Source organism: Erythrolamprus reginae, chromosome 1 (genome assembly GCF_031021105.1).
Source record: "Erythrolamprus reginae isolate rEryReg1 chromosome 1, rEryReg1.hap1, whole genome shotgun sequence".
Lineage (NCBI taxonomy): Eukaryota > Metazoa > Chordata > Lepidosauria > Squamata > Dipsadidae > Erythrolamprus > Erythrolamprus reginae.
This window is the reverse complement of record NC_091950.1, coordinates 95,068,329-95,093,103: the sequence shown is the minus strand read 5'-3', so window position 1 is coordinate 95,093,103 and position 24,775 is coordinate 95,068,329. Positions and strand designations below refer to the sequence as shown.

At 38.9% G+C, this 24,775-nt stretch overlaps 2 protein-coding genes across 8 annotated transcripts in view; one reads left to right on the top strand and one right to left on the bottom strand.

Moving 5' to 3' along the window:
* Positions 1–3,232: 3,232 nt before the first annotated feature.
* On the bottom strand, positions 3,233–11,536 carry HARBI1 (harbinger transposase derived 1). Its single transcript, XM_070760161.1, has 3 exons — positions 10,307–11,536; positions 6,302–6,999; positions 3,233–3,929 (listed from the first exon to the last, which is right to left on the bottom strand). The coding sequence occupies exons 2-3, from the start codon at positions 6,969–6,971 to the stop codon at positions 3,553–3,555; spliced, it is 1,047 nt and encodes a 348-aa protein (XP_070616262.1). The 5' UTR covers positions 6,972–6,999; positions 10,307–11,536; the 3' UTR covers positions 3,233–3,552.
* The window catches only part of ATG13 (autophagy related 13), a 26,460-nt gene continuing 12,576 nt past the window's right edge, over positions 10,892–24,775 (top strand). For 3 of the 7 annotated variants that reach the window (XM_070760130.1, XM_070760124.1, XM_070760160.1), the window contains exons 1-10: positions 10,895–11,649; positions 15,432–15,513; positions 16,219–16,299; positions 16,719–16,838; positions 18,068–18,114; positions 19,105–19,245; positions 20,869–20,909; positions 21,615–21,711; positions 21,987–22,085; positions 23,196–23,286. In XM_070760130.1, the coding sequence (XP_070616231.1) occupies positions 15,445–15,513; positions 16,219–16,299; positions 16,719–16,838; positions 18,068–18,114; positions 19,105–19,245; positions 20,869–20,909; positions 21,615–21,711; positions 21,987–22,085; positions 23,196–23,286 (786 nt within the window). In that variant the 5' untranslated portion in view covers positions 10,895–11,649; positions 15,432–15,444. Of the gene's footprint in view, positions 11,650–15,431; positions 15,514–16,218; positions 16,300–16,718; positions 16,839–18,067; positions 18,115–19,104; positions 19,246–20,868; positions 20,910–21,614; positions 21,712–21,986; positions 22,086–23,195; positions 23,287–24,775 lie in introns of all 7 variants that reach the window. The other 4 variants (XM_070760158.1, XM_070760137.1, XM_070760144.1 and 1 more) reach the window with 3 other exon arrangements.

Below are 24,775 nucleotides of genomic sequence, written 5' to 3'. Positions count from 1 at the left end.
GTATCTGAGCCATCCAAATGTCCAGTTGTACTCTTCTAAAAGTTTTTTTTATTTCTTAGCAATATTTTTTTTAATCTAGCAATGAGCGGCAAAATACAATTTCACCTCTGCTCCATGAAGTATAGTCCTCCATGGCATAAAACTGGGTTATTTGAGAGACCACTTCTTCCCCAGTTCTCACTAGGTCTGACAGGAAGGGCATGCTTCAGATTCTTCAGTTAAATGACATCATCATGAGACATTGGAAGGATATATTTTCTGTTATAGCATCTGTTCTTTAGAATTCCATACAGCTTTAAATCAGATTGGCCTTGACTCTACTAACATTTTTTAAAGCATTGAAGACCTGGGTGTGTTCCAGGGCCTGGGGATCAGAAGGTTAGATGGCTTGTTAATTATTAATTGCTTTGTTTGGATTTATTCTCAGAGAACATTGTTTATTTTTTGCCAATATTATTTTAATTATTTTAACCTATTGTAGTTGCCCTGAGTCATATTCACAAAGAAGGTAGCCATATACATTGATTTAATAAAGAAGCTACTTGATTTAGTACAAGTAGTCCTCACCAAAAAAAGGTAATTGAGACTGGAATTTTTGTAACTAAGAGAGGCAATCCGATGCATCCAGGCAACTTATCAATGGCAATTCCAACAGTCCTCAGTTACCATCATTTAGCTAGAGCCATCTAGATCAATAAGCAAGGACTTCACATGATTGCTACAGTACTTCCAGCATCCTGTCAGCATCTGTTTTGACTTTGTGAGAAGTTGGCAGGAAAGATCACAAATCACAATGTTTGAAGTTACAACTGCCAAAATATCTTAGGGAGATATTTACGTGAGCAAGATTCGAACAGCTTGACACAATGATAAGATATGGGAGATACCATTCTATACCCTACAATGAGCGTCTCTGCATTTGCGGAGCAGCAGAGTTAGAAGGCTCACATCCTATTTGATTGTTGCTTTTTTAAGGGAGTGAGAGAGAGGAACCTTGGTCTATATACCAAACAAATGACCCATTAGGGTTCCCATATCAAACAACTTACTTTGTGTGCTGCCAGAACCTGAAAATAACATTTAACACAGCACAGTACTTAAACAAAATAGTTCAGTTGAGAGCTGCATAAATTGGACTGATTGGGGTAGAGTAGAATTCTTTACTGGCCAAGTATGACTGGACACACAAGGAATTTGTTTTTGGTGCATATACTCTTAGTGTACATAAATGAAAGGATACATTTGTCAAGGAATCACGAGTTACAACACTTAATGATTGTCATAGAGTACAAATAAGCAAGCAGAAAACAATATTAATATAACTTGTAAGGATACAAGCAAGAAGTTACAGTCATACCGTCATAAGCGGGAGGAGATGGGTGATAGGAACGATGAGAAGACTTAGTAATGCACTTAGTGAATAGTTTGACATGGTGAGGGAATTGTTTAGCAGAGTGATGGCATTCGGGGAAAAACTGTTCTTATGTGTAGTTATCTTGGTGTGCAGTGCTCTATAGTGTCGTTTTGAGGGTAGGAGTTGAAACAATTTATGTCCAGGATACAAGGGGTCAGTAAATATTTTCACAGCCCTCTTTTTGACTTGTATGTACAGTTCCTCAATGGAAGACAGGTTGGCAGTAATTGTTTTTCTGCAGTTCTGATTATCCTCTGAAATCTGTGTCTGTCTTGTTGGGTTGCAGAACTGAATCAGTTATAGAGGTGCAGATGACAGGTTCAATAATTTCTCTGTAGAACTGTATCAGCAGCTCCTTGGACAGTTTGAGCTTCCTGAGTTGGCGTAGTTGGGTAGATTGTAAGGGTGACATCTATTTTACATATTTATGTATTAAATTATATTGTATCTTATCCTATAACTATTGTATTTTACCCTACTCTTATTTTAAATTGTTTGTATAGGATTTTATTGGTGATATGTGCTTGAACCTTCTGCTTTGATATGGCCTATAGGTAGTGAAGGGCTACCAAAATCTTTACTACCACACTGTGGGCATGGCTTATGCAGGATGCCCTGCATTTTATTTCAATATCTTTCAATGCAAATTGGGTGCTCTGGGGTGGAGCTCCAATTTCACTAGCCCTCTGCGTCCCCGTCCCCCCCTGTCCAGACAGTAGCCCACCCCTGCCTATAGGCTAATCAATAAATCTATAATAATAATAATCATAATAATACAAACCACATGATAATGGGATGCTGTGATGATAAGAAATCTAGGCTGGTTGTTAAATGATTGAGGTACAATCAAATCCGCACAGGGACACTCTGACAGCCATAACTTCCAGGAGCAATTGTAACTATTAGTTGAAAGTTCAGTTGCTGAATGAGTAATTGTTAAATTAGACCATCTGCATTCTTAGCCCAATTAATCACAGGCTTTGGGTTTAATAGCTGGTTACATGATCTGGATTTGCTAAGTTAGTTACAGAATCAGTGAACTAAAAGGAACCATTTATATTCCAGTAAGCAGGTCAGGAATCTAAATTAAAGCACTTGTAACAGATGTCTAATGAATTGTATCTCTGGGTAAGATTTCCCACTTTTAAAATTGCATTTAAATTCAAGAGATTAGATGTAATTTCTAGTCTTCTGATAATTCTTGCTGTGCTTATCTGAACCTTATCAATTTTTCCAATTTATCTTAAAGTGAACTACTAGATCTGTACATAATAGTCAAGGTGAGATTTGGCTAATGCAAAATAAAGTGTGATTTATCTGTCAGGAGTGTCAAGCTTGCGTCATCACATTGTCCTTACATGATGTATCACTTTTTTCCCTCTTCCCTAAAATAGGAGTGGGCTTGAACTGTACCTGATACATCTGGGATGCAGACCGCAAGTTTGACATCCCTGCTCTATGTGATTGAAAAATTATATTTCTTTTGATGCTGAACCACATTATAAGTTCACAAAGATTTTTGGCAAATTATCACTGTAGTTTAAGGTGTATTCAAATTGCTCATAGGTGTCACATGGCAGGTGAAGCAAGTTATGAAATATTTCTTGATATAATCCTTGTGACCTACATTCTTGAGGGTGCCAAGATGTTAGTATAAGAGAATATGAAGTGACATATCTTTTGAGAACTCTACCATGCTTCAACGCAAATGTTATTTTACGCAAATACATTCGATAACCAAAATGCAATTTAAATTATGCAGCTAAACAAGTTATATAATTGTGATAGTGAGCAAAAAATTGCAAATAGCCATCTGACTTAATTGTCTTGAATTTAATTTCAAAGAAACAAAATTTCCACATTTTGCAAAACTTCAAAATAAAGCATTTTATCAGGAAAATAAACTTATTATATTTCATATTACTGTATATTTTTAAAGATTTTAATAAAGATGAACATTGAAGACAACCATGTATTTCATAGATACAACATGTACAATAGAATCAAAATACTTAGAGCTGCAGGCATTCAATATGTTATTTTTACAAAGTGCTGATATATAATACACCCGTTAGCAAATTCTATTAAAAAACTCAAACTATGTTTCCTTAAAACCAACTAGATATTCTCAAACTTAGTTAGCTAAAATGTGTAAGCAATAATTCCTGTCGAACTCTGTCAGCTTCAGAGTCAAGAGATTCCATGTGCTCATATTCTTCCTCTGGATGTTCCACTTGTTCTGAATATGAAGAAGACCATATATCCATCCCATGCTCCAGCGAGATATTATGAAGGACGCAGCAAGCAAGGATGATGTTCCCTGCTTTTTCTGGAGAATACTGTAATGTCCCTTTTGATCCATCCAAACAACGGAACCGAGTCTGGAGTGTTCTGAATGTTCGTTCAATAATATTCTGAGTTGCCGAATGTGCCAGATTATATCTGTACTCTGCAGGTGTTTCAGGAATATGCAGAGGAGTCATTAACCAGGTGTGAAGAAAGAATGAACTGTCACCTGTAAAATCAAGAAAAAAATGAGATTCCTAGTAAATAGCAAAAGATTTTACTTTTATTTTTAGCAATTGATATTTGAATCTGAAATCCTTTAAGCTACATTTATATTTTGAAAAGTCATTTTATAATGTGTGTGGGTTACTTTACAGGTCAATTAATCAATTACAGTGTTCCCTCGATTTTTGCGGGTTCGAACTTCGGGAATAGCCTATACCAGTGTTTCCCAACCTTTTTTGAGTCGCGGCACATTATTCATATTTTCAAAATCCTGGGGAACATTGAACGGGGGGGGGGGGTGTGCTAAAGAAAAGTTTGGACAAAAAACCCTCTCTCTTCCTCCCTTTCGCTCTATTTCTCCCTCCCTCATTCTCTTCCTTCCCTTCTTTCTCTCTCTCCATCCCTCTTTCTTTCTTCCTCTCTTTTTTGCTCTCTTTATCTCTCCCTCCTTCCCTTCCTCTATGTCTTTCTCTCTCCCTTGCTCTCTCTCTCTCTGTCTCTGTCTCTCTTGCTATCTCTTTCTTGCTTTTTTCTCTCTTTCTTGCTCTCTCTCTATCTTTCACTGTCTCTTGCTATATGTCTCTCTTTCTCTCTCTGCCACTCTTGCTATCTCTCTTTCTCTCTCTCTTTCTCTGTCTCTCTTTCTCTATCTCTCTGTCTCTCTTGCTATGTCTCTCTTTCTTTCTCTCTTTCTCTGCCTCTTTTGCTATGTCTCTCTTTCTCTCTCTCTTTCTCTGTCTTTCTTGCTATGTCTCTCTTTCTCTCTCTCTGCCTCTCTTGCTATGTCTTTCTCCCTTTCTGTCTCTCTTTCTCTGTCTCTCTTGCTAACTCTCTCTCTCACTCTCTCTCTCTCTGCCTCTCTTGCTATGTCTCTCTCTCTCTGCCTCTTGCTATGTCTCTCTCTCTCTCTCTTGCTATGTCTCTCTCTCTCTGTCTCTTTCTCTCTGTGTCTCTCTTTCTCTCTCTCTTTCTCTGTCTCTCTTTCTCTGCCTCTCTTGCTATGTCTCTCTTTCTCTGTCTCTCTTTCTCTGCCTCTCTTGCTATGTCTCTCTTTCTCTCTCTCTCTGCCTCTCTTGCTATGTCTCTTTTTCTTTCTCTCTCTCTTTCTCGGCTGACTGTGAGCGGGAGCCCTGACGACGGCAGCTGGACGTGCTGCTGGACGCCGTATATGCCAGCCCCGCAGCGCCAGCATGTACGGCATCCAGCAGCACGTCCAACCGCCACCGTCGGTGCCTCCACCCTAGAGCTCCCTCTCACCTCCCCCATCTCCCCGCGACCGCCTGGGGCCGCTGCAGCCGGCATGCTCCCGCTCCCACCACCAGTGCCCTCCCGCCGGGCCCCAAAGGACACTTGCCGACGATGCCAGGGAACTCCAACTGGGCGGGGCGCTGCCGGTGCCTCCGACCTGGAGCTCCCTCTTTCCACCCCCATCTCCCCGCGACCGCCTGGGGCTGCTGCAGCCGGCACCCTCCCGCTCCCACCGCCAGTGCCCTCCCGCCGGGCCCCAAAGGACACTTGCCGCCGACGCCAGGAAACTCCAGCTGGGCGGGGCGCTGCCGGTGCCTCCGAGCTCCCACTCGCAGCTGTCCCCCGGCTTCTGCCTGATGCCGCGGTTTCTGGCGGTCTCCTGCTGGGCCCCAAAGAAGGAAGGCAGGAAAAAGGAGGCGCGAAGAATGAAGCTCTCCTTTTTCCCGCCTTCCTTCTTTGGGGCCCAGCAGGAGAGCGCCAGAAACCGCGGCAACGGGCAGGAACCGGGGGACAGCTGCGAGTGGGAGCTCGGAGGCACCGGCAGCGCCCCGCCCAGCTGGAGCTTCCCTAGGAGCTTCGCGGCACACCTGACCGTGTCTCGCGGCACACTAGTGTGCCGCGGCACACCGGTTGGGAAACGCTGGCCTATACCATGGTTTTTCAAAAAATATTGATTAAAAAATACTTCGCGGGTTTTTTTCTATACCACGGTTTTTCCCGCCCGATGACATCATACGTCATCATCAAACTTTCATCTACCATTGCTGATTGGCCGAAATCTCAGCCAATCAGCATTGTTATAGCAAAAATAATAATTATTGTTAATAAATAATTATGTTTATAAATATCAGGATCACTGTGTCTTATTCAATGGTGAGTACCAGTAATAATGGTGAGTAAATGGTTGTTAAGGGAATGGGAAATGGTAATTCATGGGTTTAAAGTGTTAAGGGATGGCTTGTGATACTGTTCATAGCCAAAAATTATGTATTTACTTCCGCATCTCTACTTCGCAGAAATTCGACTTTCGTGAGCAGTCTCGGAACGCATCCCCCGCAAAAATTGAGGGAACACTGTAGAACTTTATTCAAAACAGATTTAGATAAATAGCAATCATCATGAACTTACCAAGTAGCCAGCCATCTTTCTGAATACCAGCTTCAAATTGGTTTCTTAGACCCGACTGCTGAAGCACACTGCAGTCCTGCAGGCTTCCTGGCCAGTGTGTTTCCGCACATAGCAGCCTTCCCCTGGCATTACATACCATCAGGCAATTTAAAGAATGAAGGCCCTTTCGATTCACATACGATAAATCCTCAGCATTGGGTGCCTTTATTGCTACATGATTGCAATTAACCAATCCTAGTACACCTGGCATACCTGCCAGCCCATAAAAATCATCTTTCATATGTTGTATCGACACTTCATCCTCTGGGAAATGAATAAACTGAGAGGCTCTTTCTACCAAGGCATCAGTAACATTGGCAACACAGCGACTCATAGATGCTTGGCTAATGCCAATGGCATCTCCCATGCGAGTCTGAAATGAGCCAGAAGTATAAAAACCTAATGCAGCAAGAATCTGTGTCTCTGGGCTGATGGCCCTGGATCGTTGAGTAGGACGAGAAAGATTGGCACCTAGAAGATCCACCAAATGATAAATGAACTGACGTGGAAATCCATACATAGATATAAGATATTCGTCAGTAACATCTTCCAGCTTGAAGCGATCCAGTGTCCGATGTCCACGTCCATACAGCAAAAGGTCACAATCAATAATTGCTATGGGAATAGCCATGATAGGTTTATCTTCTTTTTCTGTTGACCTTCATTGGAAAAGAATGCAGTCAAAACAAATAAAAAAAAGAAAATACACAATATTGCACAATTTTCCTTCTCTTCTTCCTACTTTATAAATCACATTGACGTGAATAGCACAATTTTTGAATAGGATGGGAAATTCATTTATATATAGGAACTCTCATTTTATTTGATATTATTGCTATAAAACCAAAGTACTGTATAACATTTTATTAATGTAAGCAAAATATGTAATAAAGATTTCCTACAATATTATGTGTCAAATGCTTATCAAATAAATTTCACTGGAAAAGAAGGAAATTAGGTCTTCATGAGATTTTGCTGTTGACCTTCAGTTAATGATGAATTATGGCAATCTCTCTGGTTAAAATTTTACAGGGCCCGGGAATATTTTAGCATGAAAGAATATACAATTAATATTGACCCAATGTCACATATAAAACTTGAAGCGTATATATTCCATAAGAAATTGGTAATATGTTTACATTCTCTAAAGTCAATCAAGTTTAGGAAAACGTTTTTTAAACATTAATATGTTTGTTTCAGTTTTGTGCCATTTATATATCATATAACTTGTGATCATATACACAATTTTCCTCATTAAATATAGCTCTGTTATTAATACCCAGATCTATACAATCTAACATTTGATGCCAACTACATGACATCATATAATTGATCATTTAAGAGGTCATCATTTACAGGCAAAAATACATGGACATTCATATCCCCAACTAAATATATATTTAACCTTAGAAGTATTATTTCTGATGTTTAGCCCAATTTTTGAACTTTATCCAATTTGTTGCTTCCAGGTAGAATGACATGTGTCAAACAAAATAAGAGAGGCCAAGCCTTATGGTTGGAAATTAATCTTTAGCCAATATTTGAATACTGTATACTTAACTGTGCCCTTGTTTGAACCCTCAGCAGCTTGTCTCCAAACCTGTGGCATTAGAAACATACCTCACTAAGGATCCTAACTTACATTGTTTTTCCTAGCCTGTAGAGTTCCTACTAAAGTATAAATAATATAGATGCAAAGTTTATAAAGTACTAAACATTTTAAAATTTATTTAAAAGCAGATTTCAGGAATCCTTTGAAAAAATTTATTATTGAATATATATCTCCTTAAATTAGGGGCACAATGGCTCACTGGTTAAAAACACTGAGCTTGTCAGCTGGAAAGCACACACAGGTTCAAGAGCCTAGCTCTGTGTGACAGGGTGAGCTACCGTTCCTGTCTACCCAGCAGTTTGAAGAGATGCAAATCTGAGTAGACTAATATAGGGTGCGTTCCAAAAGTAATGCAATTTTTTTTTAAAGTAATTTATTGAACAGATTTGCAAAAACACTTAAAATTCTTCAAAGTACTGTCCTTGGGCCTCTACACATTTTTTCCAGTGACTCTGTCATGACCAGTACGCGCCCTGGAAGGCGTCTTCGGGGACCTCTCGCAAGGTCTTTATCACGGCTGACTGAATCTCTTCTATGGACAAAAAATGGGTTCCTTTCAGGGCTGGGAACAAAAAGAAGTCTGATGTGGCGACATCAGGACTATAGGAGGGTGGGGCAGCGTTGGCAGCTGGTGTTTGGCCAGGAACTCGCGGACTTATAGCACGTTGTGACAAGGCACATTTTTTGTTCATAGAAGAGATCCAATCAGCCGTGACGAAGACCTTGCAAGAGGTCCACGAAGATGCCTTCCAAGGCGCATACCGGTCATAGCAGAGTCGCTGGAAAAAATGTGTAGAGGCCCAAGGACAGTACTTTGAAGAATTTTAAGTTTTTGTGCAAATCTGTTCAATAAATTACTTTTAAAAAATAATTGCATTACTTTACGCACCCTGTATATACCACTTCAGTGGGAAGATAACAGAGTTCCATGCATCTTGACATATAGTCATGCAGGCCACATGAACACAGAAATGTCTTCAGACAATGTTGGCTCTCTCGGCTAAGAAGCAGAGATGAGTCCTCAAGTCAGACATGACATGACATGATCCCCCTCAAGTCAGACATGATAGGGGAAGCCTTTACCTTTGCTTTTATGTGTTTAAACAAATTGCATATTCCATTATTGTGAATCCCTATACTGTTGGACTATTTGTGCAGCCAAACACATTTCTCAAGATACAAATTATTTGGAGAACAAAGGGACCTTCAATAATGATGCTGGCAATACCTGTTTTATTATGGTAGAAAACTTGTTTGTATGACATACTAAACTACAAACCACACAACCCACATTTTGACCTAGCGTGTCTTGCAGGTTATTTGCTGTAGTCCTTAGACTAAGGGTCCCCAAATCTTCATCTTCATCATGAAATTTCACAAACTTCATTGACGACACCACCCCCACCCCCATATTATATGAAAATAAGTAACATTGAACTAATAATGCTACAAACAATAACAACAGAGCATCCCATCAACCAGTGAAGATTACTACTGATCACTTTTGAGGAACTTTGTCCTTAGATTAAGATAGCAAGAACCAAGAGAACAGGAAGTACAGTACTGTACTGGAAATAGATGGTGGTAAAGATGCATGAAAGTGAGAAAGAGAGTAGGCATTAAAGACTTGAAATTTTGGGCTTAGAAAACCTAAAGCTATGTCACCTTGTATCTGATCTAAATGTCGTTCATAAAATCATCTACCACAATGTCCTACTGGTCAATGAATACTTCAGCTTCAACCCCAACAACGCACGTGCACAAAATAGATTCAAACTCAATGTACATCACTCCAAATTCGATTGCAGAAAATACAACTTCAACAGAGTGATCAATGCCTGGACTGTACTACCTGACTCTGTGGTTTCTTTCCTCAAGCCCAAAAACTTTAACCTTAGACTATCTACAGTCTACCTCAACCCATTCCTAAGAGGTCTGTAAGGGGGTATGCATAAGCACACCATTGTGTCTACCGTCCCTGTCCTGCTGTTCTATTGTCCAAATTTACCTATATTGCTTCTGGTTATGTTTATACCATACCTATTATCTTGTACACGATTTGACAAATAAATAAAATAATAAATAAATAAAATAATAAATAAATAAAATAATAAATAAATAAATGTATGGAAAGAAAGAAGGAAGGAAGAAGGAAAGGGAGGGCGGAAGGAAGGGAAGAAAGAAAGAAAGAAAGAAAGAAAGAAAGAAAGAAAGAAAGAAAGAGTGTTCTGAGGACAAAGGGAGCTGGAGAAGGGCAGAAAACATGAAATTATCCCATTTCAAAACAAGCCATAGCTGACTATGGGCACCTTATATTCTATATTAATGTATTTACGACACAAACTAAGACTTACTTTGAAATGAGCGGCCCAAACACCAATCAGCTAAGTTGCACAAGAGAATGCTTTTAAACCCCGAAGCATTTCATCAATTGCCCTTAGCCCTCTTAGAGGTTCTTGTCATGGTCAATAAAGGGTTTGCTTTGGAAGTCATTTTTTTAGGGGGAGCGAAAGCCGGTGTTAATGTACTGCATTCCCCACCAGGTCTAAGGCTGCGAAGGATAGGTTTGAATTACGTGATCCAGAAAGAAAGAAACATATGTGCGGGGAGAAGAAACAGCCTTTGTACGTTCACCTCCTTTTTCCCATCCTAGGATTAGTAATCCAAAAGAGCCGATTCCGGGTTTTCCCTCCAGCACCGGGAAAGCCAAGCGGAGCTTCCCAACTCTCGCACGACGCACAAGCTACCATTTCCTAAACGCAGATTCTTCACATTTTGGGATATATTTTAAAAAAAAAAGTTTGCACCGGGCCTTTTTCTTCGTGAACGTATGAGTCTTGCGGCCTATTTCCCCTGGAGGGAGGCAAAGATTAGAGTGCGGGAGAAAAAAAACATATTCTGGACTCCGTGTGGAAAGTGCCGCCCCGGTTGCCTCATTTGCCTTCACAAGCCGATGAAAACAAACAGCAGCAATGGCGGCGGTGACGGGATCCCGGGGGAGGCCACGGCGGTGGTGAGGCGCCGTCACGGCCCCTCGCAGGTTCCAGCGAAGAAAGCTGATTGTGGAGGGAGACCAGCCGCCCAGCCCGAGGTTTTCTTTGGCCACAAGCGTCTCTCGGACGGCTCTAAAGCGCAACTCGGACCGGAGTCTCTTCACATAGCCGAGTCGGAGGCGTTTATTTCTCTCGGCTGAACCGAACCTGGGAAAAAGAAGCTGTTGGTGCTGCCGCCCCCCTTCCCGCCCTCCCCCTCAGGGCCAATTCTGGTCTTTAGCTCGGGGTTGAAAGACTCCCAGCCGCGCTCTCTGCCCTCTTCCCTCAAGAACCAAGCTCAACATTTAATTACTCCTTCTCCCCTCGCTCCTTTCCTGGCTGTGTCCACGCGGATATTTATTTAGGCAGTTCAGGCAATTCGCCTCCCAAGTGGACATGGAGGTTCCTTAAAGTGCTTTTCCTTCTTAGCTGGACAGAGGAGATCCCATCGCAAGAGTCGCCGGCTTTCTCTGCTGTCTGAAGAAACTGAGAAGATCCTCAACAAGCAAGGAAGAAATATACATATATATAAAGAGGCAACTTCCATCCTGTATCAAGACGGAGCCAAATGAATATAGCCAAGCAAAGAGGCTAGGAGACGCCTCCTTTGGGGGGTTAATCCCGGGATGAAACCTCGAATTGTCACCTCAGCCTCTCTTGCACAGGTAAATGATTGCCTCCTGCATCTCAAATATACCTAGATCTTCATAGGTTACAGCTTACAAATATAGTTCATTCTTTCTTTCTTTCTTTCTTTCTTTCTTTCTTTCTTTCTTTCTTTCTTTCTTTCTTTCTTTCTTTCTATTAGTGTGCCACTCAACTCCCCAAGGACTCTGGGTGGCTCACAACCAATAAACCAAGACATACAATATTAATACAGTAATAGAACATTTTAAAAAAACAATTTAAGAACAGTTTAAAACCCACAGTAAAATAACCATATGTGCCAATTTATGGCCGGATCTCGATGGTGCATCATTCAGTCAATGGACCAGGCCTGCGGGAAAAGCCAGGTCTTTACAGCTTTCCATGAGGCCAGTAGGATGGGGGTACTCCAGATCTGGGGAGGAACTGGTTCCAGACATCTGGAGCCATCACAAAGAAGGGCCTTCCCCGCAGCCCGGCCAGCCAGTACTGTTTAGCTGACCGTACCCGGAGAAGATCAACTCTGTGAGCCCTTATTGGCCGCTGGGAGCTATGTGGTAGAAGGTGGTCCTGAAGGGTTGGTGGCTGACCATCTCAGTCAATGGATGAGTCATGCCAGAAAATTGGTAGGGCAATTTGACCTCTTAATTCTAGCCGACTTATCAACCATGGTACGTATCTTCCTGGGCTTTATATTTCTAATTGGTATTTGGGATGGATTTGCACATTTCATTAAGTCATTAATCTAATATCTTTGTGTTTTTACTTTTAACCACTGTGACTTTTAAATAAATTGTGGATTAACAGGTAAATTTAATTGTGATCAAAGAAAAACATGGCTTACTGTGATATGTATGTTCAATCACAGCACAATCATATTAAGTCAGTGAAAAAAGTGACTTATAATAGTTTTTCATGCAACTGTTGCAGCACTCCCTGGTCACATGATCAAAATTCAGACACTTGGAAATTGACTCAAATGAAGTTGCAGTATCCCTGGGTTGTGCAATAACTTTTTGTGACCTGCCAAGCAAAGTCAATGGGAAAGCCAGATTTATGTAACAGTCATGTTACTAACATAACAGCTGATTCACGCCCTGAATTCTAGGAGAGGGACGGCATACAAATCTAATAAATTATTATTAATTATTATTATTATTAATTGTGGCAAGAAAGATTGTACAATGGGGCAAAATTCATTTAACAACTGTTTTGTTTAGCAACAGAAATTTTGGGCTCAATTGTTGTCGTAAGTCGAGAACTTCTTGTTTTGCCTTTTTTTCTCACCCCATATTTAGAGCCTTAAATAGAAGAAAACTGAGGAATGACTTCAACTTTATATGTAAATGCTTTGTACTTAACCTTGGGCTTTGGGATTTTTCCATCCACCGTATTAGTAAAGTAGTTAGTCTGGTAAATAATATGCCTTTTTATTCTTTCTTTCATTTACCGCCTCATTATCCTATGTCTGTAACATATTCTTCCTTTTCTTGATGGAAACCTGTATGCTATAGTCACTGGTGTGTAGTACAGTATCTGTATTTCCAATAATAGATCTCGGCCTCATAAAAATATTGCAGGCATTTTAGGAAACTAAAGCATTGGTTTATTTGAGGCATTTTGATAACATAGGAAAAATGAAAGCTGATGTTGCAGGAACTATCATGAGAGCCTTTGTGGGAGGAGTAACCTCAACAGCTTTCCTTTTTATAATGGTGTGCTATGTAGCTGTCCAAAATCATCCTTGCAATCTTTATTGAAGGGCAGAGCCTACTATACCCTGCCCTCCTTAATGCAGATCATTTTATAGGCTAATGTACTTCAACGATTTCATATTTGCTGATTAGGACAAAAGCTTCATCTATTCTTGCTTTATGTAAAATTCAAAACCAGTTAGCTAATCTCTGATGCCACTAATTGTCATTTTTAAACAAAAAGGTTGAGAGATTGTAGTCTGAAATACCAAAAGGTTCTGTTTGGAAATTTGGCCCTGCCCTGATCTTAATTATGATAATGGGTTTTTCTTGATCTATAAACACTAAACAAGCATGCAGTGCTAAAATTATCATTCATTATAGTTCTTTATAGTAGCTATTACGAAGATCTGAACAACTTGTTTTTCATGTTTTCAAATTTGAGGGAAAGGAGCAAAATCCTTACCTAGCATGCTTTGGTGCAGTGGTTAGAATGCAGTACTGCAGGCTACTTCTGCTATTTGCCGGCTGACTGCAATTTGACAGTTCAAATCTCATGAAGTTCAAGGTTGACTCAGACTTCTATCCTTCCCAGGTGGGTTAAATGAGGACCCAAATTGTCAAAGGCAATATCCTGATTGCAAACCACATAGAGATTGTTGTAAAACACTGTAAAGCGGTATCTAAGTCTAAGTGCTGTTGCCATTGCTATCTTGACTTGTCTCTGAGCATAGTCCAAAGCCATGAATATTTGTGGACTGCAAATAATACATTATGATACACAAAATGCTATTAAGTATCTCAGCAGCCAGTCAGGCCCCACAGAGTCGGCCTTCTCCAGGTCCTGTCAGCTAAGCAATGCCAGCTGGCGGGCCTAGGGGAAGAGCCTTCGCTATGGCAGCTCCGGGTCTTTGGAATCAACTCCCTCCAGAGATTCACACCGCCCCCACCCTCCCGGCCTTTCGTAAGGTTTAAAAAACTCACCTTTGACTACAGGCCTGGTTCTGTTGAGCACTGGCATCCTGCTCCGGTCGATGATATGAGCATATGATTGTGATAGGATGAATGTGGGTGCCAGTTTTTAATAATTCTGCGGTTTTAGAATCAGACTTTATGTTTCGGTTTCTTACATGTTGTATTTTTTATTTATTCTTGTTTCGTAAGCCTCTCTGAGTCTATGGAGAAGAGCAGCACAGAAATACAAATAAATAAATAAATATTACTTGCATCAGACATTAGGAGGCAAATGCATGGGAGGATCACATGCATAATGATGATATCATGTACATGCCATCTTGATAGAATCTTTGTTAGATTGTTAGACTTCTCCAAATATACTTTCTTCACCCTTGATGAGTGCAGTGCAGTAATTTCAGAGAAATTGGGTTTATTGGTTGGTAGAGATTAGACCGTATATCTTGCCTTTCCTGCTATGTTCATGCTTTGATGGAATGGCCCTGTGGGCAGATCATGTATTGTACCTTATTGATGCCTTGTGCTTTATAAACTATGTGGTTGATAAGAAGGTGGTAAGTGGTTCTATCTCACATCTCTGTTGGTTGTTTCCTATATGACTTGTGATGCTGTGATGGAGTGGTTCAAGTGAAGACCTGTTGATATAATAGAGAAAGTTTAAATATCTGTTCCTTGCTGTTTGCTCAGAATATGTAGTAATTCCAATAATTTTCTTGTACTTTTTAATCTGGCTTGTTCTAAGATTTTCAGTTTCCCATCCTTGAGACTATCTTTGTAGAGGGAGATTAATGATATGTCAGCACTTACTCATTGTCTCACATCACATTAGCTATAATTCATTTCATGAATGATTAATCTTATTCACTAAGTATCTCTATCAAGTTCATCAGGTTAAATAAAAAGTTACTTGATTTTGCCAGGTGATTCTGACAGCAGATAGTAACAACAATAGTAATAGTAAACTTCACTGAATCTTCTTAATTTCTGTTTATCTAACTGAACAAATTGATTTTGAAAGTAGTGGCTGACAAAATCTACATGTTGATGTTTAAGACTAGTTTGGCTGGATAATACTGTGCAAAAGGACTTCTAACACTGGAAATGTGCAATCAATTTTTGTTGTTCTGTTTCAGACTTTCATATGCAATGGATACTGACCTCAGCTCCCAGGACCGGAAGGACTTGGACAAGTTCATAAAATTTTTTGCTTTGAAGGTAATTATTTTTGTGTGCATTAGACTACAGCATAATAAAAGCTAAAGTTTTGAACAACAGTTCAGTGGCAGTAACACAAAAATGTGTAACTGAATTCTGTAACATTTTTTAAAATTAAGAAATTAAAAGAAATTAGTAATTTCAGAAATGTCTTTTCAGTTTTATGATTTTAGCTTTTAAAATAGGAATACTGAATTTGAGAGCTAAAGCTAACCCAATCCTAAAGAGGCAGCCCTTCTTCTTCAGTAATAAAGTAATAAAAACATGAATTCTATATTAGTGGCTCTTGTACTTGCTCAGTCTGAAAACATATTCCAAATTTCTGTTGTTTTAATTCTATCTTTTTTATTATTGTTTTACTCTGTTTTGTTTCCCATCCAAAGTCATGCATGTGACACGGGCAGCCTATAAATTTATAAATTAAATAAAAAGCTTTTTTGAAGTGTGCCCAACCCTAATTTAAAGTAATTATAAATAAAATTGTTAAGGGATATGGGAAAAGTTATATGATTTCCTAAAGTGTTCTGACCAGGATCTGAACAATTAATGATGCATGTATATATTTCTGACTTTTCCTATCAAATAGTTGAATAATTTGGCTCCTTTATTTTTTTTTCCAATTTGGTACCATTCGGTAGGTGTTCTCTACTTGACTTTTTGACTATTCGTCTTTTCTCAATGTAGTAAGCTGGTTTTGTCTTTCAGACTGTACAGGTGATTGTGCAGGCCCGACTTGGAGAAAAAATCTGCACTCGCTCATCCTCCTCACCCACAGGCTCTGACTGGGTAAAAAGTATTTTTGAGATCATTCCCTTTGTTACGTCATTTTAACATGTTAAATGCAGGTGGTTTCTACTTTGCTTCTGTTATAAAGTGGTTGTGTAAATATAGAATGTATGGGAGCAATTCACTCCCTTTGCAAGTTCTTATTAGATCTTTTGATTGAGTATTTGTGACATACCGTATAAGATCTTTAGAAACAGATAGTGAAAGCAAATAGGATTTTAGTATATATCTCTGTGTTTGTATATTATCTGCTTTACAACATTATCAACATTTGTTAATCTGTGATGTACGACAGCAAGGGATGTTTTGCTCTATAGTTGTGAGATTAATCTATTGTGAACTAAGTTTCATTATACCTATTCCTGTAGGTTTCTAAAGTAAGTTCCTGAAAATTAAAATCTACATTCTTAATTTTACAGTTCAACTTGGCAATCAAAGACATACCAGAAGTTACTCATGAAGCAAAAAAAGCTTTGGCAGGACAGCTGCCTGCTGTTGGACGATCAATGTGTGTGGAAATCTCCCTTAAAACCTCTGAGGTATAAACTGAACCAACCATTCTTTTTTTCTTATTCAATTTCATCTCAGATTTTGTTACACGGCTTCAAATCATATGAAAATTAACAAGAGAGGGTTCCAGTAAACCATTGCTGGCAGCATTATAACTTTTATTTTTATATAAAAAACAGAAACTACTCTGTTTAATTACTGAAATATTGCTTCACATAGGATCTTTTTTCCTGGAATTCTATTTGCAATTGCCTTATATGATGAGGTAGTGGATACAACTACGAGAATCGCCCAGAAAGTAATCCACCACATTTTTTTCTTCAACAATTTTGAACACAATGAAACTTACACACACAAGAAAAAATGTTTCTTCTACACTCCCTTTTTTCCACGCAGTCTCTGTCTCGTTCCATGCCCTTCCTCCAGTGAGACACAAGGGCGTGTATGCCCTGTCTGTACCACTTCTTGTTCTTGAACAAATTTTGGAGCTCTGCTGAACCATCTTCTAATGGCCTCACCCTCTGTGCCCAGCAACTAACCGTACTTCTGTCTACTGCAGATTCTCCATAAACTGAACACAAACATTTCTGAATGTTCCCAACAGTTTCTCCGCAGTGAGAAATTCAATGACGACACGCTGCTTGTAACGTACATCACTTACAGACACCATTTCAAAATACTGCTGCAGCTACACTATCTGTCTGAAGAAATGCAAAATTTACACACGCACTCTTGACAATGTATATCTAAAGTTTCACATTTGTACCATTACTGTAGGCTGAGAAAAAAAAATGTGGTGCATTACTTTCTGGGTGACCCTCGTATCTTGTCTACTACTAAAACTCTCATTCTAATCATTTTAATGGTGAAATGGTACATCATAGGACAACAACTTTTGAACTAAGGTACCTCAAATGGACTAGCTTACAGAATGCATCCAAAATCCAGGATCCATTTCCCATGTAAATGAAATTTGGCAAGTTTTATAAAACATGTTATAAATTCATTATTTTATGTCTTGCATTCTGGAGTGACAAAATTTGAGCTTCTTTTTTGTGACATTCTTTCAGTTATATGAAGGTTTCACTTTTCATAATTTGGAAACCATACTACTGTTAAGTCTACCTAAAGTTTCACTTGTTTTGTTTTCAGCAACACCCACTGACCCATCTGTGCTAGGTGCTTTTTTTTTTTTTTTACAAGTTAAAGCTTTGTCATTATAAAGCCTTGGTTGAAATAGTTTTTTTTTACACTGCAGGGAGATTCCATGGAGCTGGAAATCTGGTGTTTAGAAATGAACGAAAAGTAAGTTACTGTTTAAAGTATTTTCATTCTATCTTTACTGGGGAGGGGGATCTGTCAGAAAGGCTCATATCATAACAGAAAGGACACTACCTTCCTTCAGATGTTTTGGAAGCCTAAAAGGTGCAGAGGGGATTTTTTACAAGCCGGGTAATCAGAGGACCAGTTTGGAAGCGTGGACTGTAGGTCATCACAGTTTGATGAATGGCGGTAAATTTCTGCTGGTGGTTCTAAAGAACTGGTCCAAACCAGCAGCAACCCACCACTGATGCATAATTACCCTAAACCTAAGGCCTTCAATGTTGTACAAAACATAATTATAGGTCTGCTGATATTCCCCTTTGTTCCCTGCTTGACTTTACATTTCAATTAAAAAGTGGGAAGTTGGCATATAATAATAGGTCAAGGTGCCAGCCTATCATCTTTATTTTCAAGAATGTCTAAAGAGCTAAAATGATCTTAGTAAGCTTTCATAGAAGCTAAAAATAATCATGCAGAATAGAGTCTGTTAGCTCTGCAAATGGACAAAGGTAGAAATGGGGGAAATGCAAGAGGTAGGGAGATGATGGTATAAAGCATTGGGATGCTTTGTTAGAGCTCCCAGAGTGGATTCTAAATTATCCAATTAAAAATATTTTCATCTGTTAGGAAGCCAGGCAGGAATTTGTTTATTTTCCAGTTCCTTTTTGTTAAATACACTTACGTATTGCAAAAAGCTATGGGATATTGGGATTTAGATACATTCCTTATCATCAATGGGCTTCGTTTCATTCCACAATAGTATTTTTATAGATATAATAATTATTTAATATTTCATTCCAGTTCAGGAAAGCAGTATAGAATGGAACTTCATTTTAATTTGGATGAGGGAATTAATTTAATTTTGGATTAAGTTGTCATAAATTGAGGATTACCTCTATTTCAAAGTTGATTCATTTCAGAATTTATTGATTCTTGGAATGTCAGACTAATTATTTTTATGTATGCTTTTAGGTGTGATAAAGAAACCAAAGTTTCCTACACTGTGTATAATAGGCTGTCTCTACTGCTGAAATCTTTGCTTGCTATAACAAGGGTGACACCAGCCTATAGACTCTCAAGGAAACAAGGTCATGAATATGTCATATTGTACAGGTAATACCGACTTTGGTCATTCTCAGAATCAAAAAATAAATAGAACTTCTAATACATTTTGTATTGTCTGTATCAAGTTTTATATTTCATGTTCTTACATTTCTATTATTTTTCTCCAGCCTCACATTATTAACATGCTTGCATAGGTTTCTCTTTTTTTAATCGTTTTAATTTGATGTTAACCTTATTTTAATAAAGAAGTAGTTACTCATCTGCAATTGATAGCTTACTGTTCTCTTCTAACATGTTTAAAATTTAGGAATATCTGTGGATTTTCTAGCTACATTTTTCCTTGTGTTTGTTTATTCATAACTTAGTCAAAATATAGTTAACAAATTCTATTTCGTTAAGCAGACCATTGTTTTTTAATTCCAAAGTTTTGCTTCTTAATCTTGTTATTCAAATTATAATGCTATGCATTACCCAACCACAAAATGAACAAAATAACGTGTATATTTCTGCCTTCTCTTTTAGTGCAATATTATAAAATCTCATTAGATAATATTAACAACCGAATGTGGTAGCAGTGGATTCTAGATTTCTGTAAAATTTGAAAATTATTTTAACAAATATAAACCATTTCATAATGGGCCTAGAAGACCTCTTGGACCACTTGGAAGTCAAAACAGAGCACGGGAATTCCATGTGAAGCCCCCTGCACCCATTTTGGGCATGAAAAGCCTCCTGCATCAACCTAGAAGCCAAAAATGGGTGAGAGGGAGGGCAGGATGCATGCAAGGGGTGGTGGGGGTGGATTGCATTATGGGTGCAGATACGCAGGTGCTTTCCACACACGACAAAAAGGTTAGCCATCACTATCCTAGACTAGGGCAGTGATGGCTAACCTTTTAGTTGTCGTGTGCCAAAAGTGCCCACATGCCTGCACCCATAATGCAATGGGTGCATGACACCCCCCCCCCCCTGTGCCATGCCTCCCTATGAATGCATTCCATATGTGCCCCTTCCATGCGTCTGTGACTCCTGGGCATGTGCATCTGACCCCCGCGCCTGCTCCCTCCATGTCCCATTTTGGCTTCCGGGCTAGTGCAGGAGGTCTTCCAGGCCCTAAATGGGGCCCCAACATGGAAGCCGAAACAGGGGGGCTCCTGCGCCCTCTTTTTTTGCCTGGAAAACCTCCTGCACCAACCTGGAAGCCAAAACAGGATACGGGGGTGACACATGATGGGGTGACACGCAAGGGCCCAAAATGTAATGCGTGTTCCCCCATACATGCTCCCCTCTGCATGTGCACGTCCCCTAATGAGCAGCAGAGACCTGAAGACCAGCTGCCGGAGAGAGGCGCATGTGTGGTGGAGCTGGGGTGGTGGCTGCCATGCCCACAGAGAGGGCTCTGGGTGCCACCTGTGGCAGGTGTGCTATAAGTTCACCATCAAGGTCCTATGGCCTAGCAATTAAAATGGAGAATATATCAATGGGATTTATCAAAACTTTACTACAGGAATTTATTTGATCTTATAGATCAAAGATCAAAATGTGACCAGATCAAGGGTTGTAAGGTTATTGTACATTAAAAATTTAAAAAATCATTTTTTTATCTCTGCCTTGCATTCTGAAACAACATATATGACATACATAATTTTTGTCTCTACTTATCTGTTGTAGGGTATACTTTGGAGAAGTGCAACTGAATGGCTTGGGAGAAGGTATGACTGGGTATTAGAAAAAAATTAGACCTAGGCTTTTTTTAAACTGTTGACAGACTAGAAAATAAAAACGAGCAATTATAGGCTAACAGATTCGCATGTTTACAAAAGGAACATGTATGCATGGATGGATGTTTAAGGTTTATAAGAGATTGATAAAGAATTGAAACTGATATCTGGGATTCAGCTGAAGAATATATTCATCTGACTTTTGTCAATAAGAGAACTAATAGAAGTTTGCATCAATCTCTTTTCAGTATATTACAAGCATAATAGTAAAGTTACTTTTGTGGGAAGCTGTTTAGTCACAGTATCAGCTCTCAGAAAGTAAATTGGTAAGGCTAAAAGAAAAGCAAGTCCCGCAGGTCTATAGCTAAGTACAAGGTAGTGGTCATTTTCAAATAACAAGATAGTTCTTTCAGACTGAAGTTTTCTGTTCCAGGTCCCATTTCAGATAGGGTCTAGACTCAGAGATATTGTTGTCATTGTACTAATTTCCCACAAACAATATTGCACTAAAAATGAGGTGGAACAGGAGAGGGTGATGAACACTAAAGGTGGTTTGTGTGGACGTCATCTTGGGGATTTCAGTTTTATAAGTGTGCTCAACTAAGACCAGAGCAATAGTGAATCTTTTTTGTTGTTGTTGATTGTTATTAATATGGAGAGTAGTTGGGACAATGATCACTTCTCTTCTGTCTGTAGGATTTCAGACAGTCCGAGTTGGGACAGTTGGTACTCCACTAGGCACAATCACTTTGTCATGTGCCTACAGAATCAACCTAGCATTCATGTGTACCAGGTGAGGACTTCACTGTCAAATTAAATAATCTCTTCTTAGGATATCCTTCTTTAAGACTGAAAATCTTAGTTACTTGGATTCAGCAGATTAATATTGGTACTTTTAAGTTTCGAGCAAGTTCCTTGTTTATGTGTGGAGTTGCAGGGTTGAATTGTGATGATGCTCTGCTCCCCATAAATTTACCCAAAAGAGCAGGATGGCTGTCAGACAAGTTGTAAAATAGAAACCACAATCCTATGAATAATATAATTTGTTTATTACTTATTGCCTTGCAGGCAGTTTGAGAGGACCCCACCTATCATGGGGATTATCATTGATCACTTTGTGGACCGTCCCTACCCCAGCTCCTCACCCATGCATCCCTGCAATTACAGGTGAGGAAAGAGGAATCATGAATAGTGGAGGCAGTTATCCCAGGTATAGAACCTTTACAGCTCACATTGGTGGGTAGAGGAAAACTAGTTGAGTTTTGTTCACCACTTCATTTTTGAAGTGTAGTATGTAGAGAAAGGCTGAATTGGATAGAATGAGAAAACTTTAAGACACGTTCATTTCAGGTCACACCTTAGTCAGTGAGAAATCTTGGAATTACAAATATTTTTCCAGAGTAAAGTGCAAAATGAAAATAATTTTTCCCAAACAATTTGGATCATTTTACTAATTTCTACCTTAATTCCAAGAATTTCTACCTTAATTCCAATATCTCAGGAGTTGCCACAAAGAACAGGGAGTAAAACTATTCTCCAAAGCACCTGAGGGTAGAACAAGAAACAATGGGGGAAACTAAACAAGAAGAGAAGCAACTTAGAACTAAGAAATTTCCTGACAATTAGAACAATTAATCCATGGAACAACTTGCCTCCAGAAGTTGTGAATGCTCCAACACTGAAAGTTTTAAAGAAGAGACTGGATAACCATTTGTCTGAAGTAGTTTAGATTTCCTGCCTAAGGAGGGGGTTGAACTAGAAGATCTCCAAGCTCACTTCCAACTCTGTTATTCTATTTCTATTTAATGCTTGTATGATATATAAGTAAAGCATAGATAATTTAAAAATATTTTAATAAATGACCTATTTTAAAAAACCTTTGCCAGGTTAATATTTTTTTCATAGGCCAAAACAGCAGTATTTAGAAATGTATTTTGTGAAGCTCTGAAACTACATTTTGTATCTCTCTACAACTCATAGCCTTGAAATGAATATCAGTAAAAGCTTCCTTTAAAAAAATAAATAATAAAACTTTTTAAAAAATATTTTGTTCTTTTCCAGGGAAAAATTATGAACACATAAAGTCCAAGAATATTAAATCCCTCTCTATCAGTTCTACTCTTTTAAGGAAAGAGTGAGCTCTGTCATAATTCTCCTTTCAACTCCACCCAAATCTTCTAATTCCTGCCTGTAGTGTTTTTATCAGTAGAACCTTTACTTTGCTCTATTATTAAACATTTCCAGTTTTTTAAAACAAGTATCTTGTGATTGTTACAGAACAGGTGAAGAAAATGCAGTGGCATATCCATCAGTAGAAGATTCTCAAGAAGTGTGCACAACTTCTTTCTCTACTTCTCCCCCATCTCAGGTAAGTTGTTTTTCAAACTCATGTTTCCTAGTGTGCCTTATTTATACAGTTATATTTTAGCAACTGACACTTTTGCAACCTGGGATGATTATATACAAAATGAAGAGCATGACAACTAAACAGCGATGGGCATTGATCATAATGTGCTTTCTTATGCATATATTTCACTAGTGCCAAGAGGTTGTATTTTTAATTAATAAGAATAGAGTATAGGTGTATGAACAAATTAATTAAGCTTGATGACAATCTAGTGGTCATAATATATAATCTAACCTTTTAATCATCTGTAATTTTCAGATTTCTAAAAATTCTATATTTAATATAGATTGGTAAATACTCCTACAAAACATTTGAATTAAAAATCAAGACACAAGGCTTAATTTTAAAACTGCAATAAGACCATCCTGGCATGAAAATAAGTTTCAGTTCTTCAGTGGTTGCTGCCAGGAGAAAGTTAGGTTGTGTGTAATTGCTTATATAGTCATTTCTTAAATTTTATTTTAGGGAAACAACATTCTGCTGAGTATGAACTTACAGTTGATTACTTCATCCCCATTCCCCCGATTTATAAATATCAAGTCATACTTGATATAGAGCATTCTTGTAGGGCAGTGATGGCGAACCATTTTTGGTTTGCATGCCAGAAGTGTGTGTGTGCGCGCGCACCCATTCCCACCCCAACGCATGAGCACAGACATACCATGCTGCCCCCTGTGCATGCATGTACACAGCCTCCCCCCTCCCCCCCCCGAAGCCTGGGATGGTGGAGAATGGCCCAATGGGCAAACTGGAAGTTCGGGAAAATGGATTTCCGGTTTGCCTGCTGGGCCGTTTTTCACACTCTGGAGGCTTTAGGAAGCTTCCCTGAAGCCTCCAGAGGGCAAAGTGGCCTTCCCCAAGACCAAAAATCAGCTGGCCAGCACACAGAGGCTGACATAGGGCCTCGCATACCCTCCAATATGCCACAGGTTTGCCATCACTGTTGCAAGTTATTTTTTAATAATTAATCGACCATCAACATTTGACAAGAATTACTTTTTAAGAGGTTCTGACTCTAGTGTTGCCATCATCTTAATTAGGTTTAATAGGAAAAGACATATATTCTGGCAAGACAGCACAGTTTAAAAAATTGTGGTTAAAAACTTTGCTCCATCGTCCTATATGTCCATTTTAAATGGAAAATCAGAAACTCATTATCTGTTTCTATTGGATGCAAATATATTTGTATCATGATTTCATGCTTTCCCCATTCCATCCCCTCTGCATATATCCTGCTTCATAGTTTCATTGGAATTTCATTCTTTTAAGCTAGTGAAGATAAAAGTGGTTGTGCTCCTTGGAATCTTTGATAGTTATGACTGAATTTATCTTTCCTCCTCTCTGTTGTTACCAATAACCATTTAACCTAATCCTTAGAAGGCTCATGTATTTGCAAAAAATTCTAATTCTTTTTCCTGATCTAAACTGAATTCTCAAATGCAATGTGCAA